This window comes from Camelus dromedarius, chromosome 13 (genome assembly GCF_036321535.1).
Source record: "Camelus dromedarius isolate mCamDro1 chromosome 13, mCamDro1.pat, whole genome shotgun sequence".
In the NCBI taxonomy this organism is placed as follows: Eukaryota; Metazoa; Chordata; class Mammalia; order Artiodactyla; family Camelidae; genus Camelus; species Camelus dromedarius.
The window spans coordinates 746,684-765,892 of record NC_087448.1 but is presented as its reverse complement, the minus strand read 5'-3'; the positions used below and the strand labels follow the sequence as shown (position 1 = coordinate 765,892).

General features: G+C 59.0%; 1 protein-coding gene across 11 annotated transcripts in view; it reads left to right on the top strand.

The window, feature by feature from the left end:
* MCF2L (MCF.2 cell line derived transforming sequence like) overlaps window positions 1-19,209 on the top strand; it is a 102,091-nt gene that overhangs the window by 11,134 nt on the left and 71,748 nt on the right. Inside the window, exon 1 of one of the 11 annotated variants that reach the window (XM_064492950.1) lies at window positions 15,147-15,253. The exons of 7 other annotated variants lie outside the window; for them this stretch is intronic. In XM_064492950.1, the coding sequence (XP_064349020.1) occupies window positions 15,187-15,253 (67 nt within the window). In that variant the 5' untranslated portion in view covers window positions 15,147-15,186. Of the gene's footprint in view, window positions 1-15,146; window positions 15,254-15,649; window positions 15,798-19,209 lie in introns of those variants that run through there. 3 more of the 11 variants (XM_031466349.2, XM_064492941.1, XM_064492947.1) reach the window with 3 other exon arrangements.

Genomic DNA, 19,209 nt, shown 5'->3' with positions numbered 1-19,209 from the left:
TGGAAGGAAGACCCCGGAGGCTCAAGCCAGCCACCTCGTCCTATCGGGGTGCCTGCCGTCACCAGGACTTGTCACTGCCGGTGCTGGCTCTGGCCCCCCGGCAGAGGGGTGACCGTTAGGCCCCCCCACCGTTTCCGGTTTGTGCCTCTGGAACCAGCTTGCTTGTGCAGCCCACACCAGAGGAGTATGGACACGTGACACCGTTTTACTTAAGGGTGTCTGCATTGGTGCTTGAAATGCAGGTTGACCTGTGGCTTCTGTTCGGTCTCGGTCAGATTCTGGAATCAGTGCTTTGTTCTCTTCATAAAAAGCGCTCGGATTCGTCCTCTCCCTGGACCTTGAGTGTGGAACCCCCGTCTGTGAAGGTCGGCAGGGCCCCTGTGAGACCGTCTGGGTCTGACGCTGTCGGAGGAGTCGCCCTGGCCGCTTCCTCTCTTTCTTCTGTGCAGATCGGTCTGTTTGATGAGTTAGGTGTCCCCTGAAAATCACCCGTTTCACCCAGGCTTTCAGACCTCGCTGTGTAGCCGCACAAAGCAGTTGCTGAGGATTCTGAACTGGTCTTATTTCCAAGCCTGGTGCCCCTCTCATTTCTCATTCTGAGCATTTTTACTTCCTCTTGTCTTCGTTAGGTTAGCTGATGGGTCTGTTTTGTGGTTTTTACTTCCAGAAACCAGTTCTTAACTTTCATTCTGCTGGTTTTCCAACTTCTACTTCATTTGTTTCTGCTTCTGCCTCTATTTCTTGTGCTTTATTTCTCCTTTAAAAATCTTTCGAGCTCCTGCTCGATTCATTTGTTCTTCCAAGGCGTTAATGGAATGAACCTGCTCACACTTCCATGCCCCGCACCCCCATGATGCCCTCCCCGATCCCGGCATCACGCCGCTGCGCGCCCCTCAGTCTCAACACCTCTTGGTTCATGGCACCAGCGGGGCAGAACCCGAACCCTAGTGTTTCCTTCTGGGCGCCTAGCCCAGGCTCGCACCTGGGTACACGAGGATGGACACGTGTGTCAACTAGACCTCAACAAAGCTGTCGTGTACGAAGTCTGCCGCCAGGCGGATGGGTTTTAATTCCGTGGCCGTGAGCTTCAGTGAGCCCCCAGCCCCCGGGCAGTCTCTGTCTGTGCTGAAACTGTGCGGGGCCTGCTCTCTCCCTGCCCAAGGCCTGTCCCATCCTCACTCTCTCCTGTGGGGGACCTGACCCCACCCCACAGAGAGAATTGAATTGGTTGCTGGAGTGCCTCCTGCCAGTCCTACCCGCACCTGCCTTCCTGCCTGTCCCTGCCCGGACCTTTCCCCACTCAGTGCCTCTGCCTGTGCCTGACCTGACCCCACCTGACCCCACCTGACCTTACCTGTGCCCCACCTGACCCCCCCCCGAGCTCCACCTGTTCCCACGGGCCCCCTGTGCCTTTTTTCCTGGCCCCACACCCCAGCCTGCGGGGAGCTCCCTCTGGGGCAGGCCCTCTCCATCTGTACTGTGGAGGGGCTGCCACCTGTCCCCTCACGCTCTCCCAGGAAACTCTGCACCCTTCCTGCTCCGCCCCGCACCCCACCCTTGGACCCTGCCTCAGGTGCACCCCTCCCCCGGGCACCCCCACCCTTGGGCCAGCGCACCTGAAGGGCCCCGGGGCCTGTGCCGACGCTGGCCGCGGCGGGCTCAGTGTCTCTGTGCTTCTGCTCTTTCTCGCTCAGCGTGCGCGGAGACTGGTTGGTTGATTCAGATTCACCTGAAGGTGTGAAGTCCTGTGAGAGGGCTTTCCGTGCTGAGGCGCTTCCCCAGTCATGTGTTCTGAGAGACGGCCGCTGGGTCAGAGCTTGCTGTCGCTGTCTTAAAGTGCCATCTTCACACCGCGGACAGGAGCCGCGGTTTCGCTTTGGAAAGTAGACACAGCGGCGGGTTTTGATGGGAACTGCTGTTGTATCTCTGGTCCCCGCGTGGTCGGTGTCTCTGGTCTCGTTTTAGCTGCTGTGCAATCTGATGTCAACATGTAGCCAGGCGACTTGGCCACTCTCGCTCTTGGAAGCAGCGTCCAGTCATTTTATTGGCACCATCTGTGACTTTGAAATGCAGTCTGTATTTATTAAATTAAGTAGACCATGAAATGGGTTTGAGACACAATGCTGCGTTTCTCCATGCCTTGATGGACCCGAAGCCGGTGAGATTTCTCTGTATAACCCCCCCCCCAAATATCAGGGCTTGGCTGAACTATGCATCTGTAACAACTTTCTTTCCTCCTCCTCGTAACCAAGCAGACCCACCACGTACTTTTATGCCTCTTCATGGAACCCCACGTCTCCCACTGTCTGAAGTCGCTGTCGTAGGCTTCGCCACTTCTCCTGGCGCTGCGAGTGGAGCCCGCTGTGCCCCCTCCTCTTAGGTCTTTAGCAAAGTCACTGCAGAAAACAGCGGGGTTGCTCTGAAGCTCGTTCCCCACTCACTCCTCCAACCCCGAGGAACCTGCGGCAGCCGGAGTTTATCCTCCCCTCGCCACCCGCCCGGGATGGCCGGAGCCCGTCGGCTTCTGCGCCCACCTGGGCCTGTCCTTGTGGCCCCGCGGTCAATAAGAACACACAGGTCCTCCTTCTCCTCCCGCCCCTTCTGTTTTTCTTTATTTGACACTTTTAGATGATTTTTAAACTGGATTTCTAAAGAATTAACTTCAGAGAAGCAGTAACGGCCACGCGTGACAAGTGTGCTGCACAAGGGTAAGTGTTTACAGTCCGTGATTTCCAAAAAGACGCCTGAGAAACGCGCTTCCGCAGTAGCTGATTCACAGATGTTTTCGAGCAAAATATTTGATCGTTTTCAGACCAGGGAAAATCTTCTCTTGGTCTGAGGTAAATGACAAGACACAGACGCACCGCGCCCCCAGTGAGCACATCACACACCTTCTTGTCGAGTCCTTCTCTTCTCCCCGAAACATCTTCTTCCCAAGAACTGCGTCAATCACAGGCTTCCACCAAAAGCTCGCCAACGGCGTTAAAGGGCAGGTGCCCAGTGGGAAACCTGTTAGCGTCCTGGGGCCACGGGGCGAAGTCCCACGACTGAGCGGCTTCAGCAACAGGACCCCACTCTCTCACGTCGGGGGGCAGGGCGCCGGCAGGCCGGTCCCTCCCAGGCCGTGCGGGAGGGTGTGTCCCAGGCTACCCCGGCGTCTGCTGTTCCTGGAGACTGTGACTTGCAGAAGCATCACCTGGCTCTCCACGGTTGTGGCGTCTCCCTGTGCTTCCGTGTCTGAATTCCCCACTTCTATAAGGACACCAGTCATAGTGGACACCTCGCTCCAGGAAGACCTCGTCTTACCTAATGACATGCAGTCTCCGTGGGAGCCGAAGGTGGGAGCCCCGACGGGGGTCAGGGAGGCCACCCCAGGCCCCTGGTGCACCGAGGACAGGAGGACTGAGGAACCCGGAAACAACACAGCTTTTACAGAAGAAAAAGTCCACACGTGGAAGAAAGAAAAATGTCACCTTTGAGTTTCAGTTTCCAGGTGCACCTGTGATCGACAGGTGAGGAACCTGTTTTACACTCTGAGGAGAGTAAGGCCAAGTCACATCCTTGTCATCTGAGGGCCTGCACCTGGGGGCCGGTGGGAGGAGCAGGAAGAGACAGCGGCCCGGGGTCGCAGCCGCGGCAGCCTGGAGATCTGGGGCCGGGCCGTGCCCTGTCTTGGGCCGTCCTGTGCCTTGTAGGGTGTGGGCAGCACGGCTGTCTCTGCCCGCTCTACACCAGCAGCCCCAGTCGTGACAGCCAGGCTGCCTCCTGACGCTGCCCGCTACCCCGGGCTCAGATGGGAGGTGAAACTCCAGCGCAGCTGGTCTGCAGGGCCGGCGGCGAGCTGGGTCGGGGCCCACGTCTGCAGCCAGAGACCCGGCCCTGAGCCCCCCCTGGGCTGCCTGGACGAGCTGCGAGCAGAGCTGGGACCACGGGGCCAGAGCACCCCGCTTCCTTGCAGGTCGGCCTGCGGGTAACTCTGAGGTCCCTCCGCTCCCTTCAGCAAAGATTTCACTTCTCATTTTTTCACAATAAGTATTTTAAGTCTTTAAAATCATCTTAACCCCTTTTCACGCAGACCTTGAAGCTACTCTTTTTTTTTTTTTTTTCACCATAAGCGACTTGTAATTGGTTAATTTTGCCACCACTGCAGACGCGGTCGTGGCTCATTTCCCTGTGTGTCTGGGGTCGGGGGTGTCCTTCGCGGCGCGGCCTCCCCGGCGCCCGGCAGGTGGGAAGTGCCAACATCTGGGCACAACGGATGCAGCGTCTCGCTGGCACCGGGCGAGGGGTGTCTGCTGGGCAGGCGTTGCCCGTGGTCACCTGCGTGTGGGGAACCTCGTTGGTCAGCTCTCAGAGGGTTCCAGGTTACGTTAAACAGCCGGCTTTGTTTTGATTTGAAACCCGATTTACACCAGCAAGAATGCCTGGAGGGTGCAGGGCAAGGACGGCTCCTGACGCAGCGCATCCCCCGCAGGGACGACCTGGTCCCCGCCGGCTGGGCCCCCTCTGCCCGCTCGACCCCCTCAGGCCAGCAGGTGGTGCTGCTGAACCACCGAGGCTGGGCGGCTTTCTCCTTTCCGACCCGGGGCTCAAGTGTGTCCTCCCCAGAGGGATGGGGGCGCTTCCGGCGGACAGTTCGTTATTGTGTTGCTTGACTGGGGAGAGGTAACTGGGTTTATTTCGGGGAGGGCTCTGGGGATTGACCCGGCACCTCGTGCATGCTAAGCATGCACCCTAACGCCTGAGTTACTCCCTCCCCGTGGACGGGCAGTTTGGATGAGCGGGGAGGTCCAGCGGTCCCCGTGGAGGCCGAGAGGCCCCGGGGCCCTGGGGCACAGGCTTGTGTGCGGCCTGGACCCACACGGGTGGGTTGCACGCAGGCCGCCCTTCCCGCCAGGTGGGAGCCCAGCCGGGTTTCTCCACCGGCTGCTGGATGGTTGCGGGGAAATGGGCGAGAGTGGCTTGTGACGAGCTTGCCGTCCCGGGGGGGCTGGCGTTGGAGTGCAGGCTCTCTGGTTCGCCGCTCACTTTATTCTTCACAGCAGCTTTATTAGGCATAATTCATGCCTGCCTCGTACGTGCAGACCTCGGAGATGCTGTGGGTTTGGTTCCAGACCAACAGCAGTCGGGCAGGGATCTCAGTGAAGCGAGGCACACGAAGCTGTTGGTTTCCCAGTGCATTCAGCAGTTACGTTCGCACCACTCCGTTAAGTGTGCAGTAGCATTATGTCTTTTATAAAAAGACGTACGTTAAAAATACTTCATTGTTAAAAAATGCCAGCCATCCTGTGACAACCCAGAGTTGGCACGAGCCTTCAGTTTGTAGAAACGCAGAATCTGGGAAGGACAGTAAGCAAGGCCGGCCTTGCCGTTCAGCGTCACCCCTTTAAGACGCACAGCTCAGTGGTTTTAGTGTGGGGCAGGCCTCACCGCCACCTAACGCTAGACCATTCCCGTCCCACCAGAGAGACCCCGACGCAGGGGCACACGCCCTGCCCCTCCCCCGCCCTCGGCCCCCGCGGCGTGGCCTGTCCTGGGCGTGTCGTGTGCACGGATCCCGCACCACTCGGCCTCTCGTGTCCAGCCGCTTTCCCCAGCGTGTTTTCAGGGCGCGTCCGGGTGGCAGCATGTCCGTGCTTCCTTCCGCTCCACGCTGGCTTGTGTCCCCGTGTGGATGGACCTCGTTCCCTCCTCCACAGCAGATGGACGTGCGGGGCCTCTCTGCGTCTTGGCTGCTGTGAACACTGACGTCCAGGTGTCTTTGTGGCCATGCTTTCCTCCCTCTTGGGCGCGGACCTGGGCGTGGAGCTGCTGGTCACATGTAACTGTCTGGGGAGCCCGGACTCGCGCCTCCCGTCCCTACCAGCTGGGTACCAGGCCCGCCTCTCCCCGCCCTCCGCAGCCGGGCCCTTGTCGGTCGTTTCCATCGTGGTTGGGGGGACGCCGTGGGGGTGAGGGGTTAGTGGTCACCCGCCCTGAGTGGAGTCAGCCGTCCAGACCAGGGCCTGGAGGCGGGGCCGTGGAGGCCCCCGGGTCTCCCCTCAGGAGCCGCAAGGCAGCACACAGGGGCCCCCTTCTCCCCCCAACCCTGGCCACCATCTTGGAGGGAAGAGGGGAGTAGGGAGAAAATCTTAAGATAAGGATTTATTCAGAAACACGGTTCCTGAGAAGCGCCAGTGAGGTGATCGTATTGGGCCGAACTCGCCTGGGAGACGATGTTTTAGTTTCTCCTGCGGCTCCCGCCCAGGAAGGTCGCAACCAAGATCAGAGGGCTCACTGTCTTTGGACGCCTGAGTCCGCCGGTCCCGTCCACACCCCAGCCTCTGCTGCACCAGGGCTGGACAGCCGGTGGGCACTTCAGACACCTGCTCAGGGCTGCGAACCTCTCAGGCAGCCAAGCCGTGAACTGGATTCAATCCCCACTACCTCCTCGGAAAATAAGTAAACGTAATTATCTCCCCCTCAAAAAAATTTAAAAAATAAAAACCATTTTTAAAAAGTGCTTTTCAGTAGGGGGCTTTCAGGGCAGTTGAACTGCCCTGTGTATCGCTGTAATGGTGGCCACGTGACACTGTGCACTCGTCAGAGCTCAGAAAACTGCCCAACACACAGTGATCTCTGATGTGAACTGCAGGTTTAGTTACTAATAACACAGCAGCATTTGATCCTCAGTCACATCGCCTGTACCACACCAGCACGGGAGGTGCTCGTAGGAGAAGCAGGGACGGGGGAGCTCTGCCCCGCAGATAAAGACTACAGTAACTTTCACCTCAAAATAAGGAACACAGAAGTAGCTGTGACCCACAGAAGCGTAACTGCTAGCTAGGTGCCTTGTGAGCCAGCAAACCGCTTGACTTTAAACCTACGTGGATGCACGTGTTCTACTAAATTAATGGTTGTAAAAACAGGCGGAAACTGGCACAGATGGCAGGTCACAGGTTTACTCCCGCCGCTCGAGGACAAGAGCTCACGTCTGCCCAACCTCCTGGGATTTTGCTGGGGCGTGGGCTGGAGACCCCCAAAGTCAGCAACCCCCAAGTCAGAGCTCCCCTCAGGTGGGCGCCTCCCACCCCCCACTCCACGAAGTTAGGGCCCCTTTTTATGTGGGAACCCGAGAGGTAGCCCCCTTTGTTGTCTTAGGAATTTTTTTGAATGAATTCACCCAGAGCCAGAGTGAGGTGTGTGTTTGGAACTGGTTCTGGAAGAGCTCTGAGCAGATGTTTGTGCTCTGATGTAACTTTAAAAATTAACTTGCAAAGACCGCTCCTGGGGAGACGGAGCGGACGCACTTTCCCCGACAGCCCCCCTCAGTGAAGCACAGAGCCCTGGACTTTATGTCTGAGGAGCGAGGCCAGCCAGGGGCCTCCAGGCCCAGGAAGGCGGTCCCCTGGGTTTCCTTTTGCCTCCTGTCCCCCACTCGGGAGCTGGAAAATCAGCTACTGGAAGCCCCAATGAGCATAAACTCCAAAAATCCCCAACCAAAGCCTGCTCTCTCCGCCAAAGGACCAGGAAAGGAAGGACAGAAACTTCTGGACAGTACCTGCTCCGTCCCAGACAGACTCCACAGGGAGGCACTGGCCCACCCACCTCCAGGCCCCGGAGACGACGGAGCCTAGACGTCCACCCTCGGGAAGCCGCAGAGGCTCCCCCGTGCCCCGCGAGGCGCTGCGGAGCCGACTTTCACCCCCCTGGGTGGTGGTGAGTCCGTCCCTGGCGCTGACACTCTGAGGTTGGCGGGACCCCGTGGGGAGCCCAGACTTCCACACCCTTCCCGAGACTCCAAGGAGGCCCACCAGACTTCCGCCACCCCCACCACAGTGACAGCGCAGACCCTCGGGGAGCAGAGCAAGGAGCCCCAAAGCCTCCCAGCAGGAGGCGTCAGTGGCGGCCTCGTGGGGAGCCAGGACCCTGGCCCCTCAGCAGCGACAAGGACCTTCTGCCCCAGATGTCGACAGGGTCCCCGGTGCTACTGCTGAGGAGCCTGGACTCTCCTGCACCCCCGACCCCCGGCAGTGAAGGAACGGTCCCCACCCTACTGGAACGCCCAGAGGAAGTCAGCCAAAGCAGCCGATTAAAAAAAAAATCCAGGGTCTTATAATACAAAACCGCCCACGTTTGCATCAAAACTAGTTGTCATATCAAGAACCAGAACTTCTGGCTACTGGAGTCACAGAAGGTGAGAAGACAGAGGCGGAAGAAACGCACTCAAGTAAAGGCTGAGAACTGCCCCGCGCTGCCCGACAGGCACACCCAGATGGTTAAGAAGTTAACAGAACTCCAGTCGGAATAAACCCCCCTCAAACCACGCAAGGTACACAGTCAGATTTCTGAAAACTGAAGGCAAAGAAGCATTGCTTGAAAAGCACAGACCACCACAACTCACTCACCAGAAAACAGATCGTGGGAATAGTCTGAAGCTGTTAAGGACTCTGAATTGATAATTTAAAAATTCTCAGAAAAAGAAATCCTCAGATCAAGATGGTTTCGCTCAAGAATTCTACCAAAAGCACTTGAACACCAGCTCTACGTTCTCTCCAGGCAACACCATCGCTTCGTCTCTGGGGGCTGCTTGCACGGTGATGCCAAAACCAGACAGAAGGAAGAAAGCTGTGGGCCAGCATCTCCCGTGAACACAGACACAACACACAAGAATCCACAACAAAATATCAGCCAACAGCATGAGGCAATATATAAAAAGAACTGTCCACTGTGGCCACGTCAGGGCTCATCCAGGAATACAAGGCTGGTTTAATACTTGAAAATTGATGTGATGCACCATGTTAACGGACTAAAGAAAAATCACACGATCCTTTCAATCAATGCAGAAGCAAGTCCTTAAGTTGTCCATGAGTGTTTGCCACAAACTCCCACAGCCAACACCACGCTTCCCCGTGCAGTTGGGAGCCGTGTTCTCGCTGCCCTTGCTCGGCGTTGCTGGACGTCCCAGCCAGCGCAGTGAGTCAGGAAAAGGAAATAGAAGGCGTGGAGACTGGCAGAAGAATTAAGCAGTCTGTTGACAGACGACATGAGCATCTTAACTGTGAAACCCCAGGGACCCCACAGGAACGGGGTCCCCACAGGACCACTGCTAGACCTGGTAAGTGAGTTTAGCACGGCCACAGGATACGTGAGACACACTGGAAGATCGATTGTATTTCTCTCTACAGCAATGAACACGTGGGCACCAAAATTAAAAATGATACCCATTACGATTACTCATAAAAAAGTAAATACTTAGGTGCAACTCTAACAAGACAGGCACAGGGCTGGAAAACCAGAAAACGCTGACGAGGGAACTCAGAGAAGACGTAAATGGTCGGCGAGACCTACTGTGTTTGCGGAGCAAACATCTCAATATAGTAAAGATGTCAGCGTTCCCAAGCTGATTAACAGGATTCCTGTCAAAATCCCAAGGCACAGACAAGATTATCGTAAATATGTATGAACTCAAAAGAGCCAGAATGCTTAAAACATCTCAGAAAAGCAGGATGGAGCAGGAGGGCTAGTCTAAGTGATACCAGGGCACGTTTCTGCACTGATGAGGACGGTGCGGTGCTGGCAGAGGGGCAGACGCCGGAGCAGAGCAGAGAACTCGGACGCGGCCCCACCCAACGTGCCCACTGAAGTCTGACGAAGCTGGCAGGTCAGTTCGGTGGAGGAAAGACAGCCTTTCAGCAAATGACGCTGGGGCAGTGGGACATCGGAGACAAAACGACAACCAAGAAGCAACCCATGACCTAAGTGTCACATCTCAGACAAAAACTAACCCAAAGTGGATCACAGATTTAAACGTAAAGTGTAAAACTACAAAACTTCAGAAAAAACACAGTAGACAGTATTCAGGACCTACAGACAGACAAAGCGTTTTAGACTTGATGCCAAAAACATGACCCACAGAAGGAAAAGGGGTAGATGAGGCTCTGTCAGAATGAAAGCTGTATGCTCTGCTCGCCAGGGGACCTGCCGAGAGGGCGAGGACAAGCCGCAGGGCGAGGAGGAAGCACCTGCAGACCTCAGGTAAAGGACTTCCTGCGTCCCGGAGCGCGCCGGCATAAAACAACAGCCAGCCAGAAGGTGGGCAACGGGGGAAGAGGACGCACAGACGGCGAATAGGCACCTGAAGGCGAGCCGCACCCGCAGTCCCTGGGGAGACGCAGAGCAGACCCTCCGCCGGGCGCCGCGCACACCTGCCAGGAGGGCGAAGCTGCGTTGCCGCGACAGCGCCCAGTGCCCGCGAGGCCCCTGGGAAGCTGGTGCCCACGTTGCTGGTGAGGGTGTAAAATGGCCCAGCCATCTGGAAACTGTGCCAGTTTCTCTTCAAACCAAACGGGCAGCTGTCATCGACCCAGGAATGGCACTGCTGGGCACCATCCCCAGGAAAGGAGAGCATGCACTCAGACTCACGTACACGAGTGTCTGCTGGTTTCACTCAGAGCAGCCAAACCTGGAAGGAACCCTAATGTCCTTCAGCGAGTGAATGGTTAGAAGAAACTGGTCTGTCTACACTGTGGAACACGGGCCACACAGCAAGAACCAGAAGGAACTGCAGGTCCACAGAACCACCTGGGTGCGTCTCCCGGAGTGAAAAGAGCCGGTCCCACAAGTTGTCTGTTGTGTGGTTCCACTGAGAGGACATTCCTGAAACAGCAAGACTGTGGGAATGGAGAGCGGACGAGTGGTCAGCAGGGCTCAGGACGGGGCGGGGTGGGCGGCGGCGGCTGTCGTCCAGGGCCCAGGTGTGCTGGCCGTGCTGGTGTCAGTCTCCGCGCTGTGACATCACGCTGTAGCTTCGCACACTGTGACTATTTGGGGGGAAGGATCTCTCTGGATTGCTCCTTGTAACTGCACGTGGACCTGGGGGGAGGGCGCAGCTCAGGTAGAGTGCGTGCTTGGGTACCGGGTTTAACCCCCAGTACCTCCTCTGTCGGTAAATATGTGAATAGACCTAATTACCCACCCCCCCAGAATCTCTAAAAAAAATAAAATAACAGCATGTGAATTTACAGTTGTCTAAAAAATGTCACTCATTGCCAAGTCCACACATACGTGCTGCACTGGGCGGTTCTGCCAAGACGTAGACTCTTACTTGAAGTGGGAAGGAGAGGGAGAAGGCTTCCTTTAGGCAGCTGCGACCTTGACGGACTTAAGATGAGTGCCTACTGCAGAGCTCTGTGTCCAGGTCTCCATGTTTAACTAGGTGTCGGGGGCGGCTAGCTCCAGCTCAGTGACCGTGGTGTTGGGCCTTGGGAAGTACTGCCTCTAAGTTCAGGCTTCAGTGAATGACATTTCTGAAGTGAAATCTGGTGTGTTTACTCAGCACAGGGGAAGGAGGCGGAGGCATCAGCCCGCGCAGCGGCCGGCGGGGCGGGAGTGCACGCAGCTCAGCTGGGCTCCCGAGACACCGCTTTATCCGTCCCATCAGTCACCCCTATGGTTAGCCGTTTCCTTCCCACGCAGACGCCAGACCCACCGCCGGCGTGGGCCCGGTGCAGTTACCCGGGCAGCGACAGTTACAGGCCCATTTCGGAGGCAGATTCTGTCTTTATGACAAATGGTTGATGCCCAGAATGTCCAAGGGCCCTTGGGTGTGAGTCTGTCCCATGGGCAGGTGCCTGGGGTGCCCCTCCGCGGCTGAGTCGGCTTTGCTCCCTGCAGGGGGACAGGACACCCCACGTTGCTGGGTGCGGCGGCGGGGGGCGCTGTTTTGCATTAGGACTTACTCTGCGTTTTTCATGGCCTGGAAGGAACGCCCCTGCTGTGCTTGCTGCAGGATGTGGTGGGGGACTGGCCATCTGACTCGTCTGTGGGGCTTTAGCCACTGGTGTCCGTCTGCTCCGGGTTCCATCAGACGAAGGTGGACACCAGCTGACTGCCTGGGGGATGTGGGAGCCTGGGATAGGGCCGTGGTCTCTGTTTCACAGGGTTCACTCTGCAGGGCATAAAAGGAGTTCAGAAGCAGAAAAGGGATGGGCAGGAGCCCTGCGGGTGCCACCGGCCGCCGTCCCCGGGGGAGGCTGTGCGGCCCTGGTTTGGCCCCTGAGCCCCAGCCCCAGGGGCCGCCAGGATCCCTGTTTCCTGGCCTTTTGCCCACGGCCTCCCAGCGGGAACCTGGGAGCTGCACCCAGGCCGAGTATCCCCTCCCTGCGCTCCAGCGGGGGGGGGGGGGGGCGCCCTCGCTCGGGTGGGGCTTGGGGGCTGCGCTGTGGCACTTACACCCCAGGCTTAATTCAGCCTGTTTCTGGATCTAGTGTAGACGGGGTCGCAGTTCACGTGTGCTCTGCAACTCACCCCGTGGCCCGCGCCCACTGCCACGTAGTCCTCCGCGTGGCCATGACTCAGAGGCTCATCCGTGCGCTGCCTCTGGGCCACGCACACGTTGGTGGGTGGACTGTGGCAGGCAGTGCAGAGCTGGCTGCTGGACGTCGCCACCAGCTTCACTTCAGTTCCCGAGGGACGCACCACCACCAAGCCTGGTGCCCCATCTGTACACAGTGGTGCATACTTGTTGGCTGTTGGCCCAGGTGGAGTGGAGCCCGGGGAGGGCAGGAGTCCCCCTGCTCAGCGCTCACCTGGAGCCAGTGCCCAGGAGAGGGGACAGGCCTGGATCCCCTCATCAGATGGACGCCGGCTCCGCACCCCACTCGCGGGTGACGCTGCCTGTCCAAGGCTGTGGGTGTCTTCAGAGCGTCCTTTCTGAGCCTCCCCCACCTCCTTGCTCCCCACCTCCGACGCGGGATAAGATGTCACAGGAAGCGGGCACCCAGGCCTGGCGGGGCAGCTCCTGTTACCTCCCAGGAGGCACGTCTCCGCCTCCCCAGAGCCACCCACCTGTCTCTAGAGGGCAGGGTCCCAGGGCACCTGGATTCTCAGAACCCGAGCTGCACCCATCTCCAGCGCTCCTGTTTCACACCTCCTTTCGAGGCTAACTTTCCAGAACGGTTGCTGAGGATGGGTTTGGTATCCAGGGATCACGTTACCTTCTGCCTTCCCACCTGGGCTCCCTGCTGCCTCTCGACTTCCTGGGACAGGCCAGGCCTGAGCCCTCGGGGCTCCGGGGCTCAGATCCTCTGTGCAGTGTGGGGTCTGGCACCCTACCCAGCTGGCCCTAAGTTAGCTGTGAGGGACTTTGGGGATGACATTCCAGTTGACACATGACGACGTTTCCCTGAAGCAAACACTTGTTTTTAGGTCTGTGTTAACACGCGTCTGAGTTTGAACCCGGCCTCTGCCACTTTACCAGCTGTGTGACCTTGGGCAAGTTGCTGAACCTCTCTGTGCCTTATTCTGTAGTACAGGGTAGAAATAGTGCCTGCCTCCCAGATCCCTGTGAAGATTAAGTAAGTTCACACTGTAACCCGCTTAGGAGGGTCCCTGGGACATAGTAAGTGCGATAGCGTTGGGTGGTTGGTAGGATTTTTATAACTTAAGCAAATATTAAATGACTTTTATAGCAAGATAGCACCACGTGCTGTGATGTAAGGAAAGAGTAAAGGTTCCATACAGATTGCAAGAGAGCAGGAGGGAGGTCGGGACTGGCTCACGTGGGTGTGGGGCTGCGGGCTGCAGGCTGGGCCCCGGGAGCTGGGGCTGCACCTGGGTATGGTCCGGCTGGCAGAATTCTGTCTCCCCAGGGCGATTTCAGTCTTTTTCTCTTAGAAGAGGGGAGGCCCACCCACACCCGGGAGGGTCACCCAAACACCCTCAAAATGACCCTCTGGCAGTGTGAGCAGAGACCTGGGCACCGAGGCCAGCAGACCCAACCCAGCGCAGGAGTTAGCGGCTCGGTCCCAGAGACGCACCAGCAGACTGGGCGGAGCGGCAGGCATGGGGCTGAGGAAAGAACGTCTGACTGACGAAGGCAACGGGCTCAGTAAGAGCAGCATGGCCGGAAGGCCCGCCTTCCCCTGGGTTTGCTTCTGATTTAAAGACGGGATAGACTCTGGTGGCGGAGCTCCAAGTGTGGACCAGCAGCACCTGGGATCCTGTCAGAAATGCGCGTTCCTCGGCCGCCTGACTTACTGGATGGGAACTCCGGTGGGGGTGTGTTGGCCGTCTGGGGTTAACGAGCCCTCAGGGGGTGCAGTGCCCCTCAGGTTTGGCACTGCTCGGGGATACTTCTGAGCCTGAAGAGCAGAGGGCCAGGCGAAGGGAGAGGTGGCCATGCCTGGAGGAGAGGATGCCCGCCCAGGTGTGTCTGTGGAGTCTAGAGGGAATGTGGCCTGGGGCCAGTTTTGGCCAAGGACAGGTGTGGCTGCTGTTGCCCTGGGACCAGCGGGAAGGTGGACGCACCTCCTGCACTGTGGGGAGGGCAGGCCGGGCACCTTTGGACGCCCTGCCAGGTGACTGGCCTTCCCTGACATTGGAGGTGGGAGGCTGTGATGATGGGGGCCAGCCCTGGGCTTACCTGGCTGTAGACGCAGCTGGGTTTGCTTGGGCTGGAGCAGCCCGGGGCGTGTCCACAGGAAAGGCTCAACCTCAGCCCTGCAGTCACACCTTTCCGGACGCCCCCTTCATTGGGCGCTACTTTGAACCACACAAAACTGCTGATATTCAGTGAGTTTTGATGTAAAAAAAAAAGCCAGCATTTCTTAGATTTACCCTACACTTCCCCTGCGTGAGTATTACACCTTTATTTCATGCTGCAATGATTTGTTTCCAGATCTTTCTTGCCAGACCTTTGAGCTTAGAGGGTAAATGCTGTGCCGCCTTCATCCCCCACCCCCACCTCCCGCCCCGGGCCTGCAGGCAGCCCTGAGGGATGTGATCACACAGACTATGCTGACTTGCGCTGCCTGCTGGAATTTCCCAAACCACTGTGGAAGCAGGCACTTCCTCCAGGAACACTCCTGTAATGCCAACCACGGAAGGGTGGCCAGCTCCTGAGTAAGGAGAGGCCGTCAGGACCCAGGGAGCACGGTGTTCCCCCGCCTCCCCGGGACGCGGCGCGGTGGCCGCGCACACGCGTGACTGGCATCCGCAGGGCACTGAGGTGTAGAATGCACTGAGTGGCTTCGTGCCAACCATGGCGAGGTTGCCGGGCCCCGGCCTGCGGTGCGCGCTTTCCTCACTGCGCCTTGCGTCCTCGGGCAGGCGGCGCTCCTGCGGGAGCGGCCCGTCCCCTGGCCACCTGCGGACCCCCGGACCCTCCCACCCGCCGACCCGCTCACCTGGAGCGACCCGGGCGGTATGCGGCGGCGGGGGGAGGGCGCGCTCGGCTGCTGCGGCCTCTGCACCTGCCCGGAGGCGACCGGAGGTAAGGCCGGCGGGCTGCAGACGGCGCTGGGCCCCGAGCTCCTCCCTCCAGTCCGGGGAGGGGTCGGGGACCCGGGGCTGGAGGGGTGGGCTGGGCTGCGCCCGCGGGAGCGCTGAGGGCCGAGGGCCGGTGGGGTGCGCACGGCGGGCTCCCAGGTGGTCCCGGGGGCGCCGTGACCGAGCGCCCTGGTCACCGCTGGGTGCGCACGCGGGGCTCCCAGGTGACCTCAGTAGGTGCACTCGCGGGGCTCCCAGGTGGCCGCGGGGACACGCGGGGCGCGCCGCTTCCGCTTCCGCTGAGCAGCCCACCCCCACCCCCACGCGCAGGGCGCGCCCCCTCGGCGGGGCTCGGGGACCAATCCCGGGAAGGCAGCGCCGCCAGCCCCCTCCCCGCCGCTACCCCACCCGCAAGGCACCTCTGGTGCAGCGGCGAGCGGGCTGCAGGGCGGTCCTGCGCTGGCGGAGGATGAGGTTCTGGCTGAGAAATGAAGAGATGGCCCTGGAGGAAATGGTGCAGCGATTACACGCGGTTTCCAAGCGCACTGGTAGGAGGAGCTGCTGGCCCCCGGGCCTGCGTTCTTGGGCTTGACATCGTGCGCCGAGTCTGGGGAAGCGCGCCTCGTTCTGTGTAACAGCCTCCATTTCTCTCCCCTAGCGAGGGCAGCGGGAGGACGCAATGACGGCACCTGTCCGGCGCTGACAGGCCCCGCGGCCGTCCGCGCGCTTTCGCCCGCCTGGGGTGGGGAGCGCCATCAGATGGGTGTCGGGCTTTCTGGGAGCCCCCAGGCTCGTCGGCGGGGCCGAGCCGTTGCCTGACTCCTGCCCGTTCAGCCTGCGTTTGGGCTGCGTGTGCTGCGTGTTTGTGGCCGGGAAGTCATCTGAGCTCGGGCTTCTAGAGCGGGCGGGGTGGGGGGTGCGGGACCCATCGGAAGTTCCTTTCGAGGAGGGGAATCGGATTAATCAGGTAGTTCTTTCCTCCGCCGACTATAATCTGCCCCTGAGACATGTTTGGAAGTGGCACGGCTGAGGAGCTGCGGGGGGCATGACTGGGCGTTCCTGGTCTGCGCTGATGACACGATGACTTGCAGTAAGCTTTGAGGAGCGGTTCCCGCGGGCTCGCTTGGATTTAGGAGAGCCCTGCGTGGCCGTGTCGGCCGCTTCTGAGCTTCAGGCTGCGTGTGCAGGGCCGCCCCGGCCTGCGCTGTTTCTCCTCGAGATGGAGAGGAAATAATCGTCTGTCACTGGAAGTGAGCTGCCCGGTTTTTGCCCGGTGTTGCCATGTGTTACGTTCAGATTGTTGCCTCGTCATCTAAATATCACTTTCCTGAGAGACTGGTTTTGCCAGTTGCTTCGTTTAGGTTCGGTTCCCCCCCCTTCACAAGCGGGGACCCCAGCAGACCTGCAGAGCAAAGCGGGGACTCCGTGTGAACACGCTGTGTGTGATGATCTAACCGAGGCTTTGGGAGACGTTCAGTTTTTACCGGCGATTTCTGTGATGAACGCGACTGGATTTATTGTATGTGGGTCGGGAGCAAATAAAGTCGTTTTATGCCATCTGGTCCCTTGTTCTTAGCTGGCTCCCCTTTCTCTGAAACGCAAGTCGCGTTCTGTTTGGTGCAGGATTTGGCGTGGGGCTGAGGTGAAGGACAGGGCCCGCAGGTTCCCAGCGGGGAGGGGAGGGGAGGGCCGCCCTCCACGCCCTCTGCACTGGGCTGGAGTCAGGACTGCAGAGCCAGCGGGAACTGTGCCAAAGAGTGATGTCATTCCCTGCGCTTCAGGGATGGAGGCTTCTTCGTGAGCTGGAGAGACGCATGTGCACTTTGAATTGTACAAAGGCTGTCTCCCGAGGGCAGGAGGCTGCTCACCACCCACTGAAGCCAGGCCCCGCGGGGACCGCCGCCCCCTGAGCAGCGACCCCCACGTATGTGTCCTTTACACGCCTGTGCCGCCAGCGGTCTCAGATTTCATCAGGACTCTACAATCCAGGGCAACACAGCCCTGGTCTGATGAGCGTCCGGTCTGGCTTAGTTAGGGGAGAGGACCCCAGGTTCCTCCTGTGAGCACCTCCTTGCCCTGGCTTTCACACACAACGTGGGTGGCACCACCAGATGGAGGCTGTGAGGTATGGAGCCAGGCTGGGCGTCATGCGGTGTAGACAGTGCCACCACCCAGCGTGGGCAGGTCACGCAGGCTCTGTTGGGGACGGGGACGCTGTAAACCTACTCACCCATACGAGTCGACTTCTTTCTCCTGGGAGGAAGCCCCACCTGCGGCACAACGGCTTCTGCCTGGAGGTCCTGGAGTCACCTGGGCTCGTCTGGCCTCCAGAGGCGTTCGGACGTCAGTCTGCATGTGCTGCCGCTGTGATTCAGGGAAGGGGGGTCCAAGCTGAGCGCTTGGACTCCCTGACCTCTCACAGACCGGCACCCTCGGTGGATCCACCTTGAACAGGTCGATTTTATCCGTCCAGACCCGCGGCTGCCTTGTTTTAACTTCAGGTTTGCAGTTGCTCTGACGGCTCCAGGACGTTCGTTATCTGGATTAGTCCTGCTGTGAGGGAGGCTGCGGCTCGCTGCCCGTGTGGCCTGTGGGTCCGCATCTGTTGGCCTTGAGAATTTACCTTCTCTGTACTCTTGAACTGAATCTTTAATCGCAAGGCCAGGAGCCCTTTCCAGTGGCCAGAGCTCTCCTTCCACGTGGAAGGGCTCCTTTTCCAGCATTTTCATGACTTCGGTTCCCTCTCTAGATGTGCAGGAGGTGGTGAGCAAGTGTGAAACGCCTGGGAGAAATGCTCTCGGGTCTCATTAGTTGATGTGAGCATTTGCCCAACAGGAGGAAATGGCCCCACTGAGCCCCTAGGTCACCCGCAGGGAGCCATCGCAGGTACCCCCTCCCCCGCGCAGCTCCTGAGTCAGGAAGCCGGGGGCAGGGCCTGAGAATTTGCATTTGTAAGTTCACAGGTGATGCTTGGACGCAAACCTGGAGACCCACTAGTAGCAGGTTAGAGGAAGGGTCTTTACATCTAGCGCCACCTTCTCTGCTAACCAGCCTTGAGCGAAATACCAGCTCCCATCGTGGATGGCTGGAGAGCTGGACGAGCGCACGGGGCGCGTGGGTCACATACGAGACAGTAGAAATGTGAGCTGTGTTGTACTTCGGGGTTTTCAAGCCTCCCGAGGGGGCTAGCTGACAAGTTTCAGCTCTCTGCCTGCTGGGGGAGCAGAGCAGACCACTGCTTTACATCAGACGCCAAGTGCGGCCCGCCTCACTCCTCCAGTCGGAGTTCAGCCGCGGGCCGCGTGCTCGCTAGTGCGGACGCCGTGCCTCCTGCCCGTTCTATCCCACCTTCTCACCTTTCACACCGCTCGGGAGGCCGTGTGCTTGTGCAGGCCGCGGAGCCGCCGCTGCCACCATCACCGAGGAGAACTCCCGTCTCTGGAGTGGTCGTGCGGGGGCTCGTGATCTTAGCAGACGCTGCCGGCGTGAGAACCTTGCCGTGTGCCTTGTGCACCAGGGTCGTAGCAGAGCCCCCCCCGGAAGCAGGCTGTCAGGGACCAGGAAGTAGGAGAGGAAATGGCCCGGGGCCCCCTTGCTGCACTGTAACTAGTAACAGTTGAGAAACATGGCCACCAAACGTTTCCCAAGCCTCCGCTCCCCGTCGGGTGGGAGCTGTAACCATCGTCACTACGGGAAAATAATTTTAAAGTCCCTTGGGGTCCGTTGATCCTCAGTTTAACCAAATGGAGTTTCTGCAGCTCAATTCTAGCAGGCAAGGCTGCCTCTCCCGTATCTGCTCATCTCCGCCAGTTACTCCCCATCCAGGGGGCGCTCTGCATCTGTCTAAGCCCACTGCTTCCCTAGCATCACCATCTCTGTGACGCACACTCTGTTATCATGGATGTTGTGTTGGTGCCGTCATGAGCAGTGTTTTCACACTTCTGCATTTCTGATCAGTTA